At 29.7% G+C, this 21,679-nt stretch overlaps 6 protein-coding genes across 6 annotated transcripts; 5 read left to right on the forward strand and 1 right to left on the reverse strand.

Moving 5' to 3' along the window:
* Window positions 1-3,203: 3,203 nt before the first annotated feature.
* On the forward strand, window positions 3,204-5,637 carry LOC145760382 (glycine--tRNA ligase-like). Its single transcript, XM_082574263.1, has one exon. It carries the CDS (start codon window positions 3,252-3,254, stop codon window positions 5,454-5,456), a length of 2,205 nt encoding a protein of 734 aa, XP_082430389.1. The 5' UTR covers window positions 3,204-3,251; the 3' UTR covers window positions 5,457-5,637.
* Window positions 5,638-6,102: 465 nt separating this feature from the next.
* On the forward strand, window positions 6,103-7,852 carry LOC145760396 (E3 ubiquitin-protein ligase TM129-like). Its single transcript, XM_082574280.1, has 2 exons — window positions 6,103-6,354; window positions 6,452-7,852. Exons 1-2 carry the CDS (start codon window positions 6,147-6,149, stop codon window positions 7,339-7,341), a joined length of 1,098 nt encoding a protein of 365 aa, XP_082430406.1. The 5' UTR covers window positions 6,103-6,146; the 3' UTR covers window positions 7,342-7,852.
* Window positions 7,853-7,861: 9 nt separating this feature from the next.
* On the forward strand, window positions 7,862-8,537 carry LOC145760412 (putative peptidyl-tRNA hydrolase PTRHD1). Its single transcript, XM_082574297.1, has 2 exons — window positions 7,862-8,069; window positions 8,175-8,537. Exons 1-2 carry the CDS (start codon window positions 7,881-7,883, stop codon window positions 8,343-8,345), a joined length of 360 nt encoding a protein of 119 aa, XP_082430423.1. The 5' UTR covers window positions 7,862-7,880; the 3' UTR covers window positions 8,346-8,537.
* On the forward strand, window positions 8,375-9,721 carry LOC145760411 (MRG/MORF4L-binding protein-like). Its single transcript, XM_082574296.1, has 4 exons — window positions 8,375-8,650; window positions 8,846-8,967; window positions 9,192-9,309; window positions 9,417-9,721. The coding sequence occupies exons 1-4, from the start codon at window positions 8,563-8,565 to the stop codon at window positions 9,509-9,511; spliced, it is 423 nt and encodes a 140-aa protein (XP_082430422.1). The 5' UTR covers window positions 8,375-8,562; the 3' UTR covers window positions 9,512-9,721.
* Window positions 9,459-11,004, reverse strand: LOC145760401 (large ribosomal subunit protein mL44-like). Its single transcript, XM_082574284.1, has 2 exons — window positions 10,588-11,004; window positions 9,459-10,483 (listed from the first exon to the last, which is right to left on the reverse strand). Exons 1-2 carry the CDS (start codon window positions 10,818-10,820, stop codon window positions 9,712-9,714), a joined length of 1,005 nt encoding a protein of 334 aa, XP_082430410.1. The 5' UTR covers window positions 10,821-11,004; the 3' UTR covers window positions 9,459-9,711.
* On the forward strand, window positions 10,755-21,254 carry LOC145760388 (protein phosphatase 1 regulatory subunit 16A-like). Its single transcript, XM_082574271.1, has 12 exons — window positions 10,755-10,813; window positions 11,399-11,621; window positions 11,782-11,954; window positions 12,161-12,231; window positions 13,017-13,162; window positions 13,752-13,855; window positions 14,625-14,752; window positions 15,515-15,640; window positions 16,051-16,129; window positions 17,169-17,304; window positions 18,376-18,487; window positions 19,601-21,254. The coding sequence occupies exons 2-12, from the start codon at window positions 11,557-11,559 to the stop codon at window positions 20,003-20,005; spliced, it is 1,545 nt and encodes a 514-aa protein (XP_082430397.1). The 5' UTR covers window positions 10,755-10,813; window positions 11,399-11,556; the 3' UTR covers window positions 20,006-21,254.
* The last annotated feature ends 425 nt before the right edge of the window (window positions 21,255-21,679 follow it).

Consider the following 21,679-nt stretch of genomic DNA (forward strand, 5'->3'; position numbering starts at 1 on the left):
GGTTTACTGCATTTAAAACCGATTTAAATTGGTTCAATACTCCGAAAAATACTTCGGTTACTATACGCTCAACAGCGTCCTTCAACTGATTTTTCGAACAGAAAAGTTAAACCGCTAGGTGGGGACTCCTGGCCCTAATATTTTTCCAAAAATCGCAGGCTAAAATACGACTTTTTTGTCAAATAAAACACTTTTAATGGGTAAAAAATGCTAATAAATTAATAAACATTGTGTTTTAAGTAATTGCCCTTTTTATACGCACATACTATGATTTATATTGGCTATTTATTTAATTTAAATCAGTAGAAAAAGAAGAAACAAAATCGAATCTGGCTCATTATTAATGATTGTTTATTTACTGGTTACTAAGGTAACCCAGGGTCGCAAAATTTAACGAGTTTAATTTAACGACAATAGGACATGTACCAATATGCCATTAGTGTCATTAAAGCAATTTTTGTGTATTAAAAATACAGTAAATGATAGGCCATATGCTATTTTTGTCACGAAATGTGTATACATAAAAACCTTCACAAATCACAAGTAGTTAACTTGAAAAGTTAAACAAAACATAAATTATCAAAGAATTATTTAAATGGTAATGTTGCGAGGGCTTTTGTATATTTAATCCCTATATATGTATAGTAACCTTTTTTAAGGAGCGACATAAATAACGCTATACAAAAAAAGCTTGTTTGTCAGTTATGTGAAAATATTTGGTTATCATAACTTGAATCTGTTATTCACAATGCCCTTTGTTGTCTTGTCGTCATGCGCTTTTGACGTATGTGTATACTGGTCAATGACAATAGCTAATATTTACTGAACATTACTTAAACATCCTTTTACACGAATTCCGTTGTATTTCAGGCGTGGTTAAAAGGATCGAATCAAAAATGTTTATTTACTTTATATTATTAAAAAAAATTCCAATTTTATTTTAAAAATTTATATTCGAAAAATGTTTAATTAACCTTAATTTGGGATCTTTAAACAATCATTATAAATATCGTATTTTTATAACCCGCCTTTTTCGGTTAAAAATTTATGATTTTTTGGGTCATTAAATTCCCATATTATTAAAATGAACTCGCCTAGAATGACATGTTACATTCCTCCTATGTTTGTTGGGCTAGCTAATGGCCAGTAACGGTCATAAAATACTTAAACAAAATGACAAGCTGAACAAATGTCACAATACATTAACATTCTTTTAATTTTTATAACTTAATAATTCGTTTTTTAACAGCATTACTTATTATTTTTGTAAAATAATTACTGGTTAACCAAGTAGGCCAATGCTGACACAACATGCCTTTACTTTTGGCACAAATTTTTATATAGTCTTACCTTATAAATTTTATAGTTTGTCAAAAAGGATATAAATGGTCGAACTCTCACAGCAACTCGAACTCTATCTTCGCTTTTCTTCATTTTTTTATGTTTTCGTTTGACTCCGTTAATATTTCCTGAAATGACAAATAACACATTATAAAATGGAGGTTGCGTTTAAATTTCTATAAAAACAAACTATGTTATTTAAACTTTGCGGGCATATTTTAAATGCTTGTACATATACTGTTAATGCTTTATTGCAACAGTTTATAGTTTTACATACTTATTTTACTCAAATTTAGCCTAATCACCAGTTTACAAAAGTTTTGCATTGCTAGTTTAGCCTTTGTTGTAATTCCAACACATAATTGTTTCTTTAACTATTTTAAATAAAAGTTAAACAAACATTTTTTTATGTTACTTAAAATCTTACCTTGTTTTAGAATCTTATGATTTATAAATCCAGTTATCGACTGCTTTCGGTTCGGCGAAGGCGTTGCTATACTTCGCGCAACGTTGAGGCTTGATTTTGCTGCTTGAACTGTGCTGCTCTCTCGTTCAAACCTGGTTTTATGGTCACTTCTCTTTTCCGAGCTATCATCTGTGCTTTTTGGCGCGATTGTTAATCCGGTGTAGCCATTGTTACCCGTGTAGTTGGTATTGTGTGTTGCGGAAGACATTACTTGTGTTTATTACTGTATTATTGGGTTCTTTCTTTTCTGACTTTTCTCACGAAAAAAACTTATGAATTCTATGAAATCTAAACTCAAAAATTATTTTTTAAAACTCATTATGAAATAATTACGTAGCTTAGATTGACATACTGTCACTGGACATTTATTAAATTGTTTAACTAATACCAAAAAAGGTATTTTGCTGGGCAACGATCAAAAATAAAATTTAAATTCTTATTTAGCAGATGCGTTATTAAAAACAAATAAGATATTAATCTATACGTTTGATGATCAAAATATTAAATGCTGACTGTAGTTTTGCGTTTTTTAAATCGCAGTTTATCAAATAAAACTGGTCAGATAATATTAAAAGCAAATATTGGCCCAACAGAAAAAGTAAGCCGAAGTAAAGATGACACATTTTTTTACAAAAAATCATAACAACTTTTACTGAAAAGTTTTACAGTGTGCGATTATTCATAATTTCACCTTTGGTCAAATGATATTACAGCGTTTAATGCCAGCTATTCATAACTGAGACCCTTTACCTGTAATACCTTAATTAAGTCCTATGTAAAAATAGACTACTTGCCATCATGTCCATCTATCATAGTGACCGCAATTTTGATTGAAATAGATGTCGAATTAGAGTGTTCGCGTGACTTGTTTGTTATTGTGTGTTTGTGTGCCCAGTGAAAATAAATGCTTAAAGCAGATTTAGATCAATTTGTTATTTATGCCCTCTCAACTGCTCATAAAATTCAACGCAGGGGGTAAGCAAGGCATTAAATTCAGTGTTTGATTTTTAATGTCGTCCGAGCCATAAATTATTATCAATAAAACGTTCCGTACGTAATACCTAATGGACTAATGGTTTATTGCGTTATAGAAAATGCTTTAAAATTGCAAATAATTAGTTTTTAATTAATTATTTTTATTTAATAAACTAAAAAATATTGTAATACCATGGTTAGCATAATTGCACAATATTAGTTTTTTACAAGATATTGATCACACTTTTCTAACTTTTTTTTGTCTAAATTAACTTTCTGTTAGTCAATATAGGGGTAATTAAAAAATTCCCCACCGAGGACAAACACGATTTTTTATTTTCATTTTTTCTCTATTATTACATCAGCGTTCACGTGTAGATACGCATGGTTTCACACTAATACTTATCTCGTAAGAGCATGACGAAATAAATAGGGCTGTAAGTGGATCAATTTATTCAAGTGTTTGGTTATGCTAAAGCTCTTATGTAGAGTTATCAACAACACTAACAGTATAAGGTACATTACCCACGTTCCTAGATTCAATAAATCGCTTGTACAAGAAACAGAATTTAAGTTACGCCAACAGGAACAACTAAAATTTGAGATAGATTTTCAAAAGTCGTTACAGAAATCCGTTAGCATGGAAGATGCGGAAATTGAAAAGCTGCTGGCCCCCCTAAGGATATCTGTAAAGGAACAAGGTGATGCTGTTCGTAGTTTAAAAGAAAATAAAGCTGCTTCAGTTGATATTAAGCAAGCAGTTGCTGAACTCAAAGCCCGGAAAAAACGTTTAGAAGAAAAGGAAAAAGAGTTGGTTGCAAAAGATGAATTTCCTCGCCAGAAAATGGAAGATGCTTTAAAAAGAAGATTTGTGTATGGACAATCATTTGAATTGTATGGTGGTGTAAGTGGTTTATATGACTTTGGTCCTGTTGGTTGTATGCTAAAAAACAACATGATTGCTGAATGGAGGCAGCATTTTATCATGCATGAACAGATGCTGGAGATCGACTGCACTATGCTTACACCAGCTCCAGTGTTAAAAGCATCTGGACATGTTGAAAGGTTTGCTGATCTCATGGTGAAGGATAAAGGCAATGGTCAGTGCTTTAGAGCTGACCATTTACTTGAAGGACACATTGAGAAGCTGTTCGAAGATAAGACCAAAAGCGAAGAGTGGAGGAAAAAAGCAAAAGAGGTGTTGCTACAGGTAGACAACTATGGCAAAGAAGAGCTTGGAGCTTTGTTAAGAGAATATAAAGCTGTTTCACCAGTTACTGGCAACGAATTATCTGATCCGATGGACTTTAACTTAATGTTTCAAACATGCATTGGACCAGGAGGAGCGATTCCTGCATTTTTAAGGCCTGAAACAGCTCAAGGGATTTTTCTAAACTTTAAAAGATTGCTGGAGTTTAACCAAAACAAACTTCCATTTGCTGGGGTACAAATTGGGACTTCTTTTCGAAATGAGATTTCTCCAAGATCGGGGTTAATAAGGGTCAGGGAATTCCAGATGGGTGAAATCGAACATTTTGTTGATCCGTTAGATAAATCTCATCCTCGCTTTAAATTCGTTGCTGATCTGAAACTACCTATATATTCGGCGTGTGCACAATTAAGTGGTGAAGCACCTACACTGATGTCACTTGGTGATGCCGTTGACAAAAAAATTATCGAAAATGAAACTCTTGGTTATTTTATGGGAAGAATTTATTTGTTTTGTATGAAAATTGGTATCCATCCTTTAAAGTTCCGATTTAGGCAACATATGGATAACGAAATGGCCCATTATGCTACAGATTGTTGGGATGCAGAGTGTAAGACCTCTTTCGGTTGGGTGGAGTGTGTTGGTTGTGCTGACAGATCATGTTTTGATCTTCAATGTCATGCCAAGGTATCAAAAGTCAACCTTGCGGCTGAACGAAGGTTACCATCACCAAAAACTGTTCAAATCTTAAAGTTAACTTGCAATAAACAAGCAATTGGCAAGGCATTTAAAAAGGACGGTAAAAAAGTGCAAGAACATTTGGAATCTTTAAATGAAAGTGAGGTTGAAAAACTTGATAATGACCTAAAATCTGGCAACAAAGATATAGAGTTGGGTGATGGAAGTACATTTACAATCACTAGGGACATGATATCAGTAAAACAACAACAAAAAACAATTCATGTGGAAGAGTTCATACCATCTGTGATCGAACCCTCTTTCGGTTTTGGTCGACTTTTATATTCCACTCTAGAACACAATTTTCGAATCCGAGCTGCTGATGAGCAGCGAACATTTTTTGCTCTACCTGCTGCTATTGCTCCTTACAAATGCTCTTTATTACCTCTTAGCAATAAACCTGACTTCAATCCCTTTATTGAAAAGATCTCAACTGAGTTAACAAGTCTTGGGGTATCTCACAAAGTCGATACAACTTCAGGATCGATTGGAAAGCGGTATTCAAGGACCGATGAAATCTCAATCCCATATGGTATAACTGTCGATTTTGATACAGTTAAAATCGAACCACACACAGCAACTTTAAGAGAGCGGGACACCCTAGTTCAAATCCGAGCATCAGTTGACGAATTACCAAGAATTGTTGCTGATCTTGCAAATGGAGTCACAACTTGGGAAGAGGTTATGAAAAAATATCCGATCTTTGCCGAACAAATTAATAAATAAAATTAATCTGCTTTTGTATTTGTTTTAAATATATGGTGGTTGAATGTAAATGTGTTTTGCTAGAACGTAAATGAAGCTTTAATCCATAAAATAATAATTATTGCGGAATGAATAATTGTTTTAACAACTGTCTTCATTTTGTTAAATACAAATATTATTTGGCTTAATAATTTAAGTAATAAATAAATAAAACACAAAGAATTGGTCATTATTTAATCTGTTAATTATTTAAACCCCAGTTTAGGACATAATTGTTACAAAAAAGAAAACTTTTAAAGAAAATGTACGTCTTTTTTCCTGAATTTTACTTTAAAAATGCCGGAACCAATAACCAGATGCAAGCTGTTATTTGATTGGCTTATCAGTTGACCGAAAGTAACCTTTGTGGAAACGTCACGGCGTAGTTTATAACCAGCTGACCCGTAGTATCACGATATTGTGTGGTTATATATCCGCACTTTATCTATTGTGTTCAGTCAAAACGTCTATAATTTAAATATTAGGATGAAGTTATGGTGCAGAGTTTGATTATAGCTTTTAATATAATTTATAGAGAAGATTTTAGGCTGCAACTTACAAAGTTAGGAAAAAAAACGACGTACAAACTTGAACTCCGCTAACCGAAACTGTTTTATTTTTAGCTATATAATATACTTAACTGAATTTTTAATGATATTTTAATTAAACAATATGTCACTAAGTCCAGCAGTTTGCTTTTCGTTGTTTTATTGGCTTGTATCGTTCTGTTTCGTGGTCTCTCCTACGGAATTCCAAACTGCGGGGATTACAATACAACGAATATTCCGATCTCGTTTGGGTAGCGAGAACATAGAATTTGTTGAATATCACATCAGAAGAACGGCTACTACTGTTATATTCCATGCTGCTTTGCCATTAGGTAATTAAGTTAAGCTATTGTAATTTTACAGTTCCTTTGTATATAACTCTATTTTTGTACCTGCACATTACGTTGTTGAATTTTTTTATTATTTTAGGATATTTTGTTGCCATGACATTTGTTGAGGGAGCTGGTTTGGAATTGTTTGAGTTTTCAGAGTGGCCAATTCATTTTTGTTGGCAGCTCTATTTTTATTTTTCAACCTCGTTATTTTTGGGATCCATCACACTGGTTATTTTTTGGAAACAAAACAACTGGTCTAACCATCCAATTGCCAAAAAGCTTGCCCTGTATGCGGAAAACTGGCGCAGCGAATCATTACGAATTAATGCAGAGTTTCGAAATATTGACAAATTCACCAGTGGCCCTGGAGGTACATTACGAGCTGTAGTTACTGACAATTGGATCATAAAAACAACAGCTTACAATGTTAGTTTGGCAAGACAAGATTTTGCTAGATTGGCTGTCGGTAAAACGGAAGAATATCATGTATCACCAGACACCAGAACCTCAGTGCAATATGTCAAAATCAATGTTCATTGTTTAAAAGATCAAACAACATTTGGTATTCGTGTTCTTTCTACTGAATATGGAGATTTTAAGGCAAAGTTAAGTACACCAGTGTACACCCTTCCTAATGTAACAATCCATCAATCTGCAAGTGAATTGTTCTTAGACGCATTTCGAGAACAAGTTTATAAAAATCCTATTCATTTAACGAATACACTTCAGGATGCTGGAAATTGTATTGGATGCGATCAAAAACCAGTTGAGGTTAATATTGTTAAACAATGTGCAAACAGAGATGAGGGAGATTGTCAAAATTGTGCATGTACACCTTTATGGTGCTTGGACTGTATGGGAAGATGGTATGCCAGTCGACAAGACCAACAGAGGCCGGAATCATGGCTCGGTGGTTTTGCAACATGTCCGATGTGCCGAGCTAGATTTTGTATGCTGGATGTATCCAGATTGCAGCAATCTTGAATAAAAAAAGTTCAAAAATCAACTTTCTTTCTTGTCATAAACTTCAAATTCATTGTTTATTACCTATGTACTAAAGCAGGTTATACGTATAAATAAAGAGGGTTAATATTGTTGTGTATTTTATTCAAATTTTTTAAGCTTCCAAAGTTGTTAACGCCTAACAATATGTACAAAACATGTAAAAAAAAATTTTGCAAGGTTTTTTTAGTTGCAATGCTGTACAGTGTAATTAAGGCTCTAACTTTTTTCAATCCCAACGTGACATTTCTTTTCGTGTTTTATTTGTTCTTGGTGTGAATTGTTGCAGTAATTTATGGGTTTGTTCTTTCTCTTACTGTTTTATGTTATGCCATATTCTGTCAATACCATTTTATATATTTAATGGATGTCACTGCAATTTAAACAACGCTATTAGAAATAGAAACAATACTTTTCTGCTTTTAAAAAACAATACCTACTACAGGGTTAATCTAAACTTAAATGTGCAATTATGTGTTTTTGTTTTCTTTAGGTCCTAGGTAAAATTAAATTTAATAAAAATGGCAAATCCACTTGTTCAGTATATTATCATCAGAGGCGATTTGATGAAGGCCCTGAAGTGGCCAATGGGAGCTGTGATAGCGCAAGCCTGTCATGCATGCACTGCTGTTATGAGTCTTTATAGAGATGACATGAATGTTGTGGAATATACTAAGGATATTGACAATATGAGAAAAGTAGTTTTAGAGGTAAAAAAATAAAAATTTTTAATGTTTCAAGAACTTGCAATTCAATTGTCAATTTTTCACACCACAATTGTTTTTATTTCCTACCTGATTATATTTTTATTTTAGGCAAAGGACGAAGAAAACCTAATATCCTTGGCCGATACATTACAGCACAACGAAGTCGACTTTAAGTTATGGATAGAACAACCTGAAAATTATGCCACCTGTTTAGTTCTTAAACCTTATCAAAAAGACGAAGTGAAACAATTTTTTAAAAATTTAAAATTACTCAAATAGGAAGATTTAATAAAGCTTTGCATTAATTGCAGGCTTGCAATAATAGTAGGGCAATGAATGTGTGTTTATGAGATTAGTAAACAAAAACACACGAGTGTAAATTGCTGACAAACTATTTAAAATTTTGTTACGTTTTGTTTTTTAATTTTTTTGTACTACATTTATAACTCTTACTGCTTTTATATTTTAATAGAGATTAAAATTTAAGATAGAAATTATGTTAAAAATGGATTCACCAATAATTAACTGGAACTCAGAGACAGAAGTTTGTTTGTTTTATGCACTAAGAGGTCAAAAACCAGTGGGTGAGTTTATATTGTATGAACAATTTTATAATTTTTTTAAACGGAATTTACAATAACCAATTAAGATGAATGCAGAAAACCTTTTATGGTTTAAAACATGCTAAAATTCTTACATTTTTACACATGTAATGAGGTGCTTTACATCTAATATTTGTATATACATAAAATCTTGCTGTTAATAAAATGTTTTTAAAGGAATAAACAAGCATTTTCACATGATGGGTATACACAAGAAATTTTGTCAATCAATAGGCCAAAGTGTTCCAACTGAGGAATTATGGAAGCATTTGAGTACAATGTACAATCTTAAAGCATTGGTATGTGATTAAATAAATTGCAATTTATTCAGAAATATTTTCTACTTACATACTATTTTATTGGGTAATTTTTTTGCTTATGTATTTACTGATAAATTATTTTTTCTATTTGGTGTATTTTTATAATTTATTGTTAAGTTATTTTTGGTGGTTATGGTTACTTTATCTTTTTTTAAAAAGTGTTAATTATATTATTACTATTAAATTAGGTTTTTTGTTTTCAGGATGAGTCAGAATCAATTCCATTTAAAAACAACCGAACTGAATTTAAATTACCATCGGAAATCATAAAATCTAGAAATACGTCTTCATCATCTGAACCCAAAACACCAGAAGCAGAAAGTAAGTTAATGATCCATTAATTAAACAGTTATTTATTGGTAATTAGGCAAGTATTTGTTACAATGTGTTGCCTTATGCTTTTATAAATTTAATTTTTTTGCCTTTAGGCCCAAAACCAACTGTGAAGTCAAACAGAAAACGCAGCAGAAATCAACAAACTCCTGTGCCAGCAACAACAACAAGCAAAAGGCGAAAACAATAATATTTTTATTTTTTTATTCACATTTAAAACCTGTATTGGAGAATACTGGGTAGCAAGTAGCATTAAAAGATATGTGTGGGAGGTCTGAATTGAAAATTTTTTACTGAACAATTTCGTCAAAAGTAATATAAAAAAGTTTACAATATGCTTTTTTTTACTAAACTATGTGTAGTTGAGTAGATATACACAAAAATAAATATTTAGTTAATAGATTTCTGTTCCCTTTTTTCAACTATGTGTGGTTCACTTTTAGATAGTAGTGGTTTAAATAGTTTCTGTAAAAACTCTTCGGAAATTGATTGACCCATCGGCCTTACATTTGAAGACACTTTAATCTTATACAGTTCCTGCAGTGCCAACTTAGCAGCATCATTTTCAGCCAAAGGTATGCTTTCACCAGCAGATTCAGACAACAGTTCTTTTCCTGAGAACACGGCAACAAAAAACGTTGGCAGAACAGAATTTACACCAGTTTGTCTTGACAGTCTTGCCTCTGGTTGTTTCATGGAACGTAACTTTAACTCATTAGCCAATATTCCCATTGGGTTATTAGGTTTCCAAATATTGTGTAGAATATCTTTTCCAACTAACTGTGGGACTATAAAGTCTAGTATAAACCTTCCAGCAGCAACTCCACCACCAGACCCTTGTCGAATTGCCTCAATAGATGCCAGAAAGAAATCTGATAATAATTCTGCTGAAGGTGGATAGTTAAATGATTGACTTAGGTCTTGGTAGCCTAGGTAAAATGCAATATGTGACAAGTTATTTTTGTCCATCAGGAAGTTTTGGATTGCTGTTTGGCCTTCTTTTGGCACAAGTGGGTAGGCAAGATTAATATAATAGGACAAGAATTGGTTGGTAAACAATTTTCCTTTTAAAACTAATTCTTTATGTTCACTTTCTTCTGCAGTTTGTTCAGTTAAAGATTGCGCTAACAAATCATCATCACAATCTATTTGAAGACGGCATCTGAAATAAAAATCATTATGGGTAAAAAAGTTTTTTTACTTGTTATTGATAAATACAATAAAAAACATTAGCCAAAACATTTCTAAACTAAGAAAATTGGTTACTTGAAAGCTCTCAACTCTGCTTTATAATTCCAATTCTCTTTGGTGCATCTTGGCATTTCTTCTTCTGGTCCCTCTATCATTCGTTTCCTTTGCATCATGAGAAACCAATGTTTTTTCCATCTTGGTGGTTTGTAGGCGTCTGGTCTTAACTCATTAAATCTTCTGTTGCCAATATGTGTGGAGTAGGCTCTGGCACTAATACGAATTAATTGTAAGGAGCGAAGAGGTAACATTTTAAACACCTTGCTAGCCTCTTGTGTTAAAAAAGGTTAAATTAAGCAAAACAAACTGAACAAAATTTTTTTTTAATACACGTTATTGCTAATTTGTATTTTTTTAACAAATAACTAATTACATATCTTGCAGAACCATTTAAATAACTTAAAACTACATTAGTATGCCACTTTTGAAGTTTAATTAGGGTGGTACTGCCTGTAGTATCTGTTAGTTAAAAACATAGGACATGTGCGTGGCGGTGGCATACGTCACGAAATAATTTATACCTGGCACTAACTTGGTTTATTAGTTTATTTGAATATTAAGTTATATAAGCAGATAAATACTATTTATTATAATTGTTTAATTATTTTTTTTATTATTTGTTATATTTTAATGTTTGTTTAAAATAATTAAAAAAATGAGAGAAAATTTTTGAGAGTTTGTCATTTTTTCTAATTTTGGAAGAAAGACACTTAAGATGGTATATGGTTGGTTGCACTCGTATATTTTGTAGTCTGCTAACTACGCAGTTGAGTATGTTTATAATTCTAGACTTTACTAGTTAAACTCATCTTTAGTAAATATTTTCCAGGTAAATCTACAACCTAAGGTGAACAAATATTAAAAATGTTTGGAACTAAGTCAGTTTTTTAAAAGATATACAATTTATAACGAAGAAAACTTTTGCAAAATTGTAATTTTTGTAAACAAAAAAAGAATATTAAGACACTAAAAAACAAAAAATAAACCATGGTAAGCCACGAGGTCTTAGTGGCCGAATTAAACAAGGTTAACAGCATGAGCACAGAAGCCAGGTAAGTTTTTACTTTTTAATTAACAAAAATATTGAATTAAGTAAATATAAGTTTTAAATAATTTCCTGAAAATGCTCTTTATATTTATTTTATTACATATAATTTTTTGTTTATAAATTCTGTTTATATTATATTTTTCAGTTTTAATTTTTTTATTAAGGTTAAATCATGCACAAAGACGTCGGACAGAGCAGGTCAGAGTATGGAACGAATATGAAAAACGATTAAAAGAAAACAATAATTTTAACTCAACTTCAAAAAATCTAACTAAAGTCAAATTTGGAGATTGCATTTCCCTGTTAGAAGCTGCTGCAAGAAATGATATTGATGAAGGTAACTTTGACCTTAAAATTTAAAAGATCCTAAATTTTTATAAAATTTTACTATCCATAATATTCTACATTCACGAAGTACATTCAAATTCAAAATAAAAAATTCAGCCTTAATGAAATGTTATACTTTATTTTTTACATTACCTTTTGGTAGTATATACAAATTAATCTAATTTAAAAATATTTTTATGTTATCTAAAAAAATAGTTCGATCACTTCTACAAGAAAAAGTAAATCCAAATGAAGCAAATGAAGATGGACTAACTGCTTTACACCAGGTACCTTAATAAAAACATGCTTTACAAATTAGTTTGGTTGGTGGCTAAAAATAAAACAATTTTGTGCAATCATATAGAAAAAAAGGTGTACTGTTAGCTTTTTTTATAATAGGCCTACTCATAAGAATATTTTATTATTTGGAATAATTCGATTGCATAACCCATTAAAGCAATAAATCTAATAACCTTGGTTAAATCTAAGCTACTTTATTAAAGTCATAAATATTAAATGACATACTAAGTCAATAGAACCATCCGGGCATAGTTTGTTACTTACATAGTATTAACTGATTGGTGTGTTTAGTTAAGGTCGAAATTAGAGTTAATTAAACAAAGGTAACTAGATACTAAAATCCTATCAATTTTAATAGTTTTGTAAAATTTTCGCTAAATAAGGCAATTTTTTTATGGATTTTTTAATTGTAATATTTTTTGGTCTTTAAGTATATTCGTATTTTTCGACCTTGGTTTACAAGCCTTTATGTCGCTTTTTTGATAAAAAATTGCTAAGTGGAGTTTTTCAATTGTTTGCCCATGTTAATAAGTGGACCCTTGTGCTAATTGACCTATTGTAATCAATATCTCTTAATATTCGTATCCCCTTTAACACGTTATCTTTAACATGATATGCTGACATTTGTTTAGTAGGATATAGCTAATAACACAATGTGTTACAAAATACCTCATTTAAATATAAACAATAAAATGCATTAAAATATATGTATATATAGAATTATTATCAAATTTTTTTTAAATTTTATTTTGAATAAATTTTATATTTACAGGCATGTATAGACAACTTTGCTGAGATAGTTGTAGTCCTACTTGACAACAATGCTAATGTTAATGCAGTGGATAGTGAATTCTGGACGCCCCTACATGCTGCTTGTACTTGTGGGCACCTTGAAATTGCTCAAATCCTTGTACACAGGTTAGTGGTGGTTTATTTACTTTATCAAAAAAAAAAATTATTATGGCTTTTAGTTACTATTGTCAAGGTTTTTGCCAAACTATACCTATTTTGTAATCTGATTTTTGATTTATTTCCACTTTCAATAAAATGAATAAATATTTTGTATTGGGCAAAGCACTAGAAAAAATCTGTTTTTGAATTAAGTAACTCATTTTCGAATATTAAACATTTGATGCTACATTGTTAGGCAAAAAAATGGCTTGTGAGATATAAAATTTTAAGTTTATTGAATATTAAGATTAAATGATCAACTTAATTGTTCCTAAATGTAAATGTTAATGCACCAATATGCTGTTTCCTATATAAATGTTAGTTGAGAGGCCATATGAGGTAGTGTAAACACATTTTGACTATAATAATATGTGTATATTGTCATCCCTATTAGGTTAATGGTTAACCAAACTGAATTAATGAAGTAGTATTACAATACTGTTTGAATTATAATGTAGCCCAAGACTAAACATAGCAATTTGACCTTGAAAATTATTCTAATGTATAAATATCTTAAAATTTAATTTTTTTTACTAAAATAATATTTTGTTTTTAGAAATGCAGATCTGCTTGCTATGAATGCAGATCATAACATGCCTTATGACATATGCGAAGAGGAGGATATACTTGAATTTATTGAGCAATCGATGGCTAAAAAAGGTTAGTACAAGTACTAAAAGTCGTAATTTAGTAGTTGACATTTTTTTGAACTTTTTTTTGTTTTTTTTGGACAACTAAAATAAATCATAATATACGGACTTATCTATTTTTAAATATGTATAATACGAGGTTTTAACAACGTAAAAAATGTTATCTTTTATTGCAAAATGGTTTATTTTATCATATTTTCATATTGTTTAGTACTAAACAACTAGCTTCCTGCTATTTAGTGTTGTTTTTAGCAAATATAAAAGACACTATAGCTATGTTAGTTTTGCTATTTACACTTTATATGATATCACTACAGTGTTAGTATGCATCAGTGCATTACAACAATAGCTGTATTACAACTACCACTACGTTTTTAAATTGAATTATTTTTAAATTTTTAACGGTTCACTTTATAAATTTTTATTTATTTAAATATTTTGATGTCATGACGTTTGTGTGCATTTCCTTTCTATACATGTTAATGAGTTAGGCATAAGAAATTACACTAACAGGTAATTACTTTGTTATTTATAGTCACATTTCTATGAATTCAAAGGCCATTGTAGGTATAATTTGCATCATGATTATATTTTAAAAACTTTATATATATGCCTTTTATTAAAATACAAATTGAAATTTTTTGCGGGGATTAATATTTTGTATATAACTTAAAAATAATACAAGTATATATATATAGACTAATTTTAAATATTAGTCTATATATTACGAAGTTAATTTGCATTTAATTTAATTAGTATTATAAAATTATTTTTTTTAGGAATTACGCAGGACCAAATAAATATTGCCAGAACGGCGAAAGAAAAGAAAATTTTAGAAGAATTAAAAACTGCTTTAGTTGATGACAATTTTTCGATCGAAAATAAAGATAAAGACGGTGCTACCATAGTAAGAAAACTTTACAAATTGTAATGATAAAATTTTTTTTACTGATATTGGATTTAATATTAAATTAAATTTAATTGACAAATGATCTTTGCGTTAAAAAATGTAATTACATTTTGCCTTAAAAATGTAACAATAGTTTTTAGCAGTGCAGGTCATATTAAATTTAGATCTAAAATTTGCAAGCTAAACAGTAATAAGTATTACAATATGCTCTTTTTAGTATAAAACTTCCACGGTATTACGTGTACTGACTCATTAAAAATATTGCGAGTTGTAATGACGCAAGTTTGTTCTTATTATATAAAAGTGACTCAGTTTTTACTTGTTTCTAAATTTTGTTTATTCGACTTTAGCTTGTATTAATTTTAAATTTTTACAATAAAACTTAAATTAAATAAAATTGATTCTGAAAATTTTGGTATTATCAATCTTAATATTAATATTTTAATTCTATTTTGGCCTTCTTAAATCATTTGAGAGTTGGAAATTAATAGCACTTTATTTTATTTATTAATCTCAATTGAAGTAGAACTGTTCCCTAGTTATTAATAGTTCAAATATAGACTGTTGTGGTTTAATTTTCTAATTACTATTTAATTTGTGTGATGGTTTTAACAGGCACTTTTATTGTGGTCTAATGTTAAGAAATATATTTTTAAAAGAATTATAAAGCTTTAAAAAATGTGGTTTAAGATTAAATATACCTTTTTAATTCAGTATTTTTTCCTTATTTTTAATTCTTTATTTTTATTTTATTTCTAGTTACACATAGCTGCTGCTAACGGATATGCAGAATTAACTCATTTTTACCTCCAACATACACATAATGTTGATGTTAAGGATAACGATGGTTGGACTCCTTTACATGCTGCTGCCTGCTGGTGCCAGGTACTTAAAATTGTATAAATAAGTTAAACATTTGGCTAAGTTGGGTATAGGCTGTATAAACCAGCGGCGTGGTGTAGTGGGTAGAACACTTGGCTTCACTACACGAGCTTCTGGGTTTGATCACAACTGCTCACATGCTTTAGGGCTCTTTACAAGAGGCGCCATAAACGGTACGAGCCAACACTTAATCAGCAGCATAATTACCGGGCATTTATAATCTATAATATCCAATCTGCCAAAGGCAACTCAAGACTGGGTCAGGGTAACTGATGTTACTGTTTAGGTAAGTTAGTCAACCTTTTCACATCAAGATAATTAAATACAAAAAAGTGAATAAACATAAAAAAACTACACCTATTTTTTTGATAATTTTAGGGTAAAAATTGTATTTAACCAAACTTTTTTTACAGCTCGATATAGTTCAAATATTAGGAGTGGAATATAATGCCGACCCAGGAGTGAAAAACAAGATGGGAGAAATAGCTCTCGGTAAGTACTATAATATGGCGATAAGTTAAACATAATAAAGTTTTTATGTCAACCTCAAAGTTCTTGTGATAGTTTTAGCCAGTAAGGTAATCTATATTGCAAACACCAAATCTTTAACCTTAAGTAAATATAGATTACTTTTCATTACCTTAAAAAGGTAAAGTTAAGTATAAGGGATAATCCGAGAAAAGAAAGCCCAACCCTTTTTAAAAATAACACGGTTTAAGTTAAATGATGATTAAATGTCTGACGTAGATAACGGTCACTCTAATTATGACGTTGTTTATGATACAACGTCACACTTTTTCTGCATGACTCGATATAATAAGTGAATGACCTGAGTTTTTATTTTAAACAGTGCGTGATGATTTATTTAAAATTTTTGTGTTGGAGTCTTATTACCACCACAGATTGTCTATAATGTATGGTGGTTTTCTCTTTAGTATTAACATAACAAATACCTTCTTTTTATTTTGTAAATTTTTTTTCAAATTTGAATTTTAAATTTATATATAAAGATTTTTTTTAGATTTTTTTTTATTTCTCTGTAGTATAAGTATTGTACATTAAACCAATATTCAATTTCTTGTAATAAATAAATGTAGAGCCTGTACTACCAGATTTCAATACTATTATATATATGTGTGGTTACCTAAAAGCATTGTATGGAAATACAATGTAATGCGAACTGCTCAAAACCTTTACTAGAAATTTCTTTCCGCTAGCAACCGACACATTTTAAGAATCTGAGTTAAGATCTTTAATTGTTGATTTGTGTTATATACTACAGTCTGTAGTACTGGCCTACGATAAATTAAATTGTTACTTAGTATTTAAATCGTGATTTGTAATTTATAACTTTTCTAATTAATATATAAACTGGAAATTTAAAAATAATATTCATGCATGTATATACATATTAGTATGTAATTTCTAGTAATAATTAATTCTATAATCTCTTTTTAATTTTATTTAAAATAAAAAATTATTTTAAAAATTATTTTTTTTTAAATGTTAATTAAAATTTTGTTTTTAAAAGATGTCACGGAAGATGAAGAAATTCGAACTCTTCTCATGAAACTCAAAACAACAAGAGACAAGAAGAATCGAAAATTTCCAGGAATTCCTCGCATTAACGGTCGAAACAGCAGCACGAGAGCATCAGGGCTTAGAAGGTTAGTTTGTTTACATAATACTTTAAAAGTGGGGGCCTTTATAATAATATTTTAAGCCGCAAAAAAAAATCTTTTTAAATTTTTTTGATATTTTTTTTTTTAATTTCGGTGATTTCTATTTTGTATGTACTTATAAAAGTGGAATTTTAAATTAGGCATTTTAAATATAAAAAGTCCTTTTGGCAAATTGGTTGCATTGCAAAATACCAAACAATTGTAGCATAATTTTATGCTTTTACTTTGATACACATCAGTTCACTTATTTCCTGGAAAAATTTTGTGTTTTTGATTTTGGTGTTAAACAGCTTCGGTTGGCAAGCTTTATTTTGTATACAATTCTGTATATATCCTTGCTGTTTTAATAAGTAAATTTATTATGCATAAAAGCCCTTAAACTTTATTTAGACATTTTAATAAATTATTTACACCTTGAAATTTTGTAAAATGGGTAAAGATGGATAATACAGTTTAAAAATAAGTTGAATTAAATCAATATAATATTATATATATCTAAATACACTTATTCAATGGAATTTTTTACTTAATTTTATTGATTTTAAATGGACAAAGTTGTTACATTACAAAGGTTATATTACTTAACATCACACATTCAATAAAACTTTTTTTATTGTGAATTATTAAACTATTTTTATTGCCCGTTAATGCAAGCATTAATTTATTGTTAAAATTGTTATTCAATATAACACAGCATAGCTATAAAACCGGTATTTTATTGTAGCCCATTGTTTAACATGCTTTAATATAAAAATACTGTGTCGTTATGTTGGTTTATAAGACCACTTTGATTGGAACATCCTGTTGTTTTGCGGGTCTAAATATCATTTTCTTATAGAAACAGTTGACAAAAATAATTGCTAAACAATTAAAATATTGAATATCCAAACCTGGTATTGGCAATTTTCATTTTCTTTATGTGGAATTTTTATAATAACTAAAACTTTTAAAGAAATAATTTGTAATATTGCCTTTTTTTATAAGTTTAACTAAAAATTTATTAACTTGTGCTTGCCAATTTTTATCAAAAACTTTAATTAAAAATTTATTTTTTAGTCGATCGTTCAAAGGCCGAAGCAAACGAGACAAAAAGAACGGAATATCAGCAGTGGAAGCTAAATCAGAAGCCCAGTATTGGATTAAAGGGCAAGAAACAGATACTGATATGGTAAGTCTGACTTCATATAAAATTATTTTGCTACAAATGTAATAAGGGCAGCGTGACCGGCAGCGTGGCGTAGTGGTAAGAACACTTGCTACACCACATATGAGGTCGTTGGTTTAATCCCCACTGATCTCCTTTTGTAGCGCCCTTGAATAAGGCGCTATAAACGATATAAACTCATGCTGAGCCAGCACTTAATCAGCAGCATAATTATCGTTCAATTATAATCTATAATATCCCAAACTGCCACAGGCAACTCGAGACTGGGGGAGTAACTGATGTTACTCTTTGTTTAAGTCGCACATTTGACTTTCCCACATTGCAGATAAAGATATATACAAAAAAAATGGAGTTTTATTTATCGACCTCAGCCCTTCAGTTGTCTTTCATAGGTTTTAATTTGCCTTTAAAATATTTTCAATATTTTTCTTGTCTTAAAGTCTTTAGGATAATAACATTTTTTAAAGGATCACCTTTTAATTATTCACTAAAAATGATAAAATTTAATTGATGTTGTAATTTGTCAGGTTATGATATAATTTTTTAACTCATTAAAAAAATATTTTATAAATTTATTTTTGATTTTAACGTTTTCTCTTTATCAACTAATTTGTTAATTTTAATGAACAAACAGTCGACTGCCAAGAAAAGTTTCAAGTTATTTAACTTTTCCAAATTTACCTCGTCGGGCAAGAAAAAGGAAAAATCCAAAAACAAAAAAAAAGAATAAAAAAATTCAAAATTTTGTATAAAACATTGTCGGTAAGAGAAATGGCGTGGTAAAAAAATTCATTTTGAAAAAAAAATCATTTTAGTTTCAGTTCTTGTGACGTCATATTTAAATATATGACGTCATCGGGCATGTGGTGAAAAAATCACTTTTTTATTATGCTTTACATGTTTTATTTTGTTTTTGGTTTTGGATTTTTATCATTTTTTTAATTCATTTTTGTTGTTTGAAATTTTCTGTGAATTAAAAAGTTTTTATTTTGTGTTTAACAAGTTAATTATTTGTTGAAATGTTTTAAAATAATTCAGGATAACTTTATAAATGTATGTGTACCTAAAGCAGTTTTATTTTACCCATAAAGTCCTTACAAATATTTTCTCTTTCAGCAAAATCCTAACAAGTCGCACTCCCAGAAAAAAGACAATGAACTAATAACCGACGAAAACTCGTCGTTGTCCAACGACGATGACGTCACAGATTCAGGGTTGCCAACCCATAAAAACATCAGTGTTTCCCTTTCGGAACGCACCGAAAGTCCGAAACCGAAATTTCGCATTTTTAAAACGTTCTCGCTCCTTCCAATACGGAACGGTTTTATCTCGAGCAAAACGGGCGAGACGTCGGCCGAGTACAAAAAGAGACGCTCTGTCGGAGGCGATGACTTCACGGAGGACTCGCCCGCGTCTTATTCGATGGGATCGAAAAAGCTCGGTGAGGAGGAGAGAAAGAATATCTACGAGCAACTCACCGGAAAAAGAGAGCGAAAGAAAAAGGCGTGCGTCATCTTGTAGCAAATTTTGGATAAAAAATTGCACTTAATTTTTTTTTTAAATATATTTGTTTTTTTTGGCCACTGACATATCATGATTTAAACCATTTTTTCGTCTTTTTGTTGTTTTATTTGTTGAGGTACGAAATCGACTGCACTTTTAAATTATTCAACTAATAATTCATTAATTCATCTTTTAGAAAATATAAAAAAAATCATATTTTAAATGTCAAAAACCTTAGTTTTTTTTTTATTTTTGTGATGTCACATCCCGTTAGTTCCTATAATAATTTCGGTTTCTTACAAGTATTCGGTTTCCTATTTCTATTACGCAACTCACGCATTTTTCAGTACCAGTGACGTCAACTCAAACCTTATGACGTCAGTTCTAAGTTTTTTTTATATGCCTGAAAACATCAAAATTTACACATTTTTTTTCAGCCTAAGTTTTTTTTGCTGTATTAGTAATTTATGTTATGGCATTTAAAATGATCTTTGCCATATATATGTGTGAAAATTTTTCATTATTATTACATCATATCTCATATTTATATGACGTGACTTAATAGCTTGTGTTTTCGTATAGTTATAGTTATAGCAATATAGCGTACTAATGTGCAATCAAAAACGAACATTCAATTGTAGCTATCAGTAATTACTACCTGTTAATTTTACTCAATTTTTGTTTAGTTGTATCAAAAAAGTGGTGATTTTTTTAGTTTAATACTATTGTTAAAGAACTGCTTTACTTTAATCTAAGCTGCCTTTTTAATTAACTCTGCTTGCCCATTTTAGTTCATTTAAAATTAAATTCATTTATTAGTTCCCATTTTTTCCATCTTGTTTTGTTATTTTTAATTTGCAAATTCTGTTGTAATTTTTGCTATGCACTTGTCCGTGTTTATCAAATTCGAGTTAATAAGTCAACTGCATTGTAAATCAATTAGTTATTTTTCGACTATTTGTTTTCAATTTTTTGTGGGACCAATGTTCATGTACTTTTTTAATCATACTAACATTGTAATTTTCTTTTTTTTCGCCACCAAAAGATGTATATTTCTTATTAAAAACGGTTGTATATTTAAATTATTAACGTTGTTAATATTGTTTATTAAACTAAAACGCACTTACTAATTATAAGAAAACTTACTAATAAAATTGGTGCGTTTTGCACTCTATTATATATAATTCTAATTTTTTTTTTGCTCATATTTTTTAATTATTAGTTCTTCAATTTGTGTTTGATCTTGCTTATTTTTTTTAGTCAACAATATTTTAGAAGCATTACTAAAAAATTCTAACGCACTTTGTAAAATTTATAAATGTTCATTTTTTTTCTTGTTCATTTACTTGCTGCAATAATGAAATACAATTTCAGTATGTTATTGTTTTATTAAAAAAAGGGGGCCTAAATAGAATATTATCCATTTATTTTATGTAAATTTTACAAAATACATATATTGTATTAAATAGTACAAGTTATTGGGATACCAGCTAGTATTTTAACAAAAAATTATAGGTAATGATTTTTTAAAATTATTTAATAAAAGTTATTTATATAGTAAAGATATCAAATTACAAATTTTGTGATTTTTGCGTCTTGATCATTTTCCAGTTTCTGAATTTCTATAATTGTTTGGCAGCACTGCGTCGCTTTATTTCCTATCACGTGACCTCGAATAACGACAACCTGAAA

This window comes from Corella eumyota, chromosome 7, assembly GCF_963082875.1.
Source record: "Corella eumyota chromosome 7, kaCorEumy4.1, whole genome shotgun sequence".
Lineage (NCBI taxonomy): Eukaryota > Metazoa > Chordata > Ascidiacea > Phlebobranchia > Corellidae > Corella > Corella eumyota.

Bases quoted from the DNA above. Each gene is read 5' to 3' on its own strand.
- LOC145760382 (XM_082574263.1), top strand. From the start codon at position 3,252: ATGCTAAAGCTCTTATGTAGAGTTATCAACAACACTAACAGTATAAGG.
- LOC145760396 (XM_082574280.1), top strand. From the start codon at position 6,147: ATGTCACTAAGTCCAGCAGTTTGCTTTTCGTTGTTTTATTGGCTTGTA. The intron at 6,355-6,451 runs GTAATTAAGTTA...TTATTATTTTAG, and splicing joins CCATGCTGCTTTGCCATTAG to GATATTTTGTTGCCATGACA.
- LOC145760412 (XM_082574297.1), top strand. From the start codon at position 7,881: ATGGCAAATCCACTTGTTCAGTATATTATCATCAGAGGCGATTTGATG. The intron at 8,070-8,174 runs GTAAAAAAATAA...TTTTTATTTTAG, and splicing joins TGAGAAAAGTAGTTTTAGAG to GCAAAGGACGAAGAAAACCT.
- LOC145760411 (XM_082574296.1), top strand. From the start codon at position 8,563: ATGTTAAAAATGGATTCACCAATAATTAACTGGAACTCAGAGACAGAA. The intron at 8,651-8,845 runs GTGAGTTTATAT...ATGTTTTTAAAG, and splicing joins AAGAGGTCAAAAACCAGTGG to GAATAAACAAGCATTTTCAC. The intron at 8,968-9,191 runs GTATGTGATTAA...TTTTGTTTTCAG, and splicing joins TGTACAATCTTAAAGCATTG to GATGAGTCAGAATCAATTCC.
- LOC145760401 (XM_082574284.1), bottom strand. From the start codon at position 10,820: ATGTTACCTCTTCGCTCCTTACAATTAATTCGTATTAGTGCCAGAGCC. The intron at 10,484-10,587 runs GTAACCAATTTT...TTTTTATTTCAG, and splicing joins GCAGAGTTGAGAGCTTTCAA to ATGCCGTCTTCAAATAGATT.
- LOC145760388 (XM_082574271.1), top strand. From the start codon at position 11,557: ATGGTAAGCCACGAGGTCTTAGTGGCCGAATTAAACAAGGTTAACAGC. The intron at 13,163-13,751 runs GTTAGTGGTGGT...TTTTGTTTTTAG, and splicing joins GCTCAAATCCTTGTACACAG to AAATGCAGATCTGCTTGCTA. The intron at 15,641-16,050 runs GTACTTAAAATT...CTTTTTTTACAG, and splicing joins CTGCTGCCTGCTGGTGCCAG to CTCGATATAGTTCAAATATT.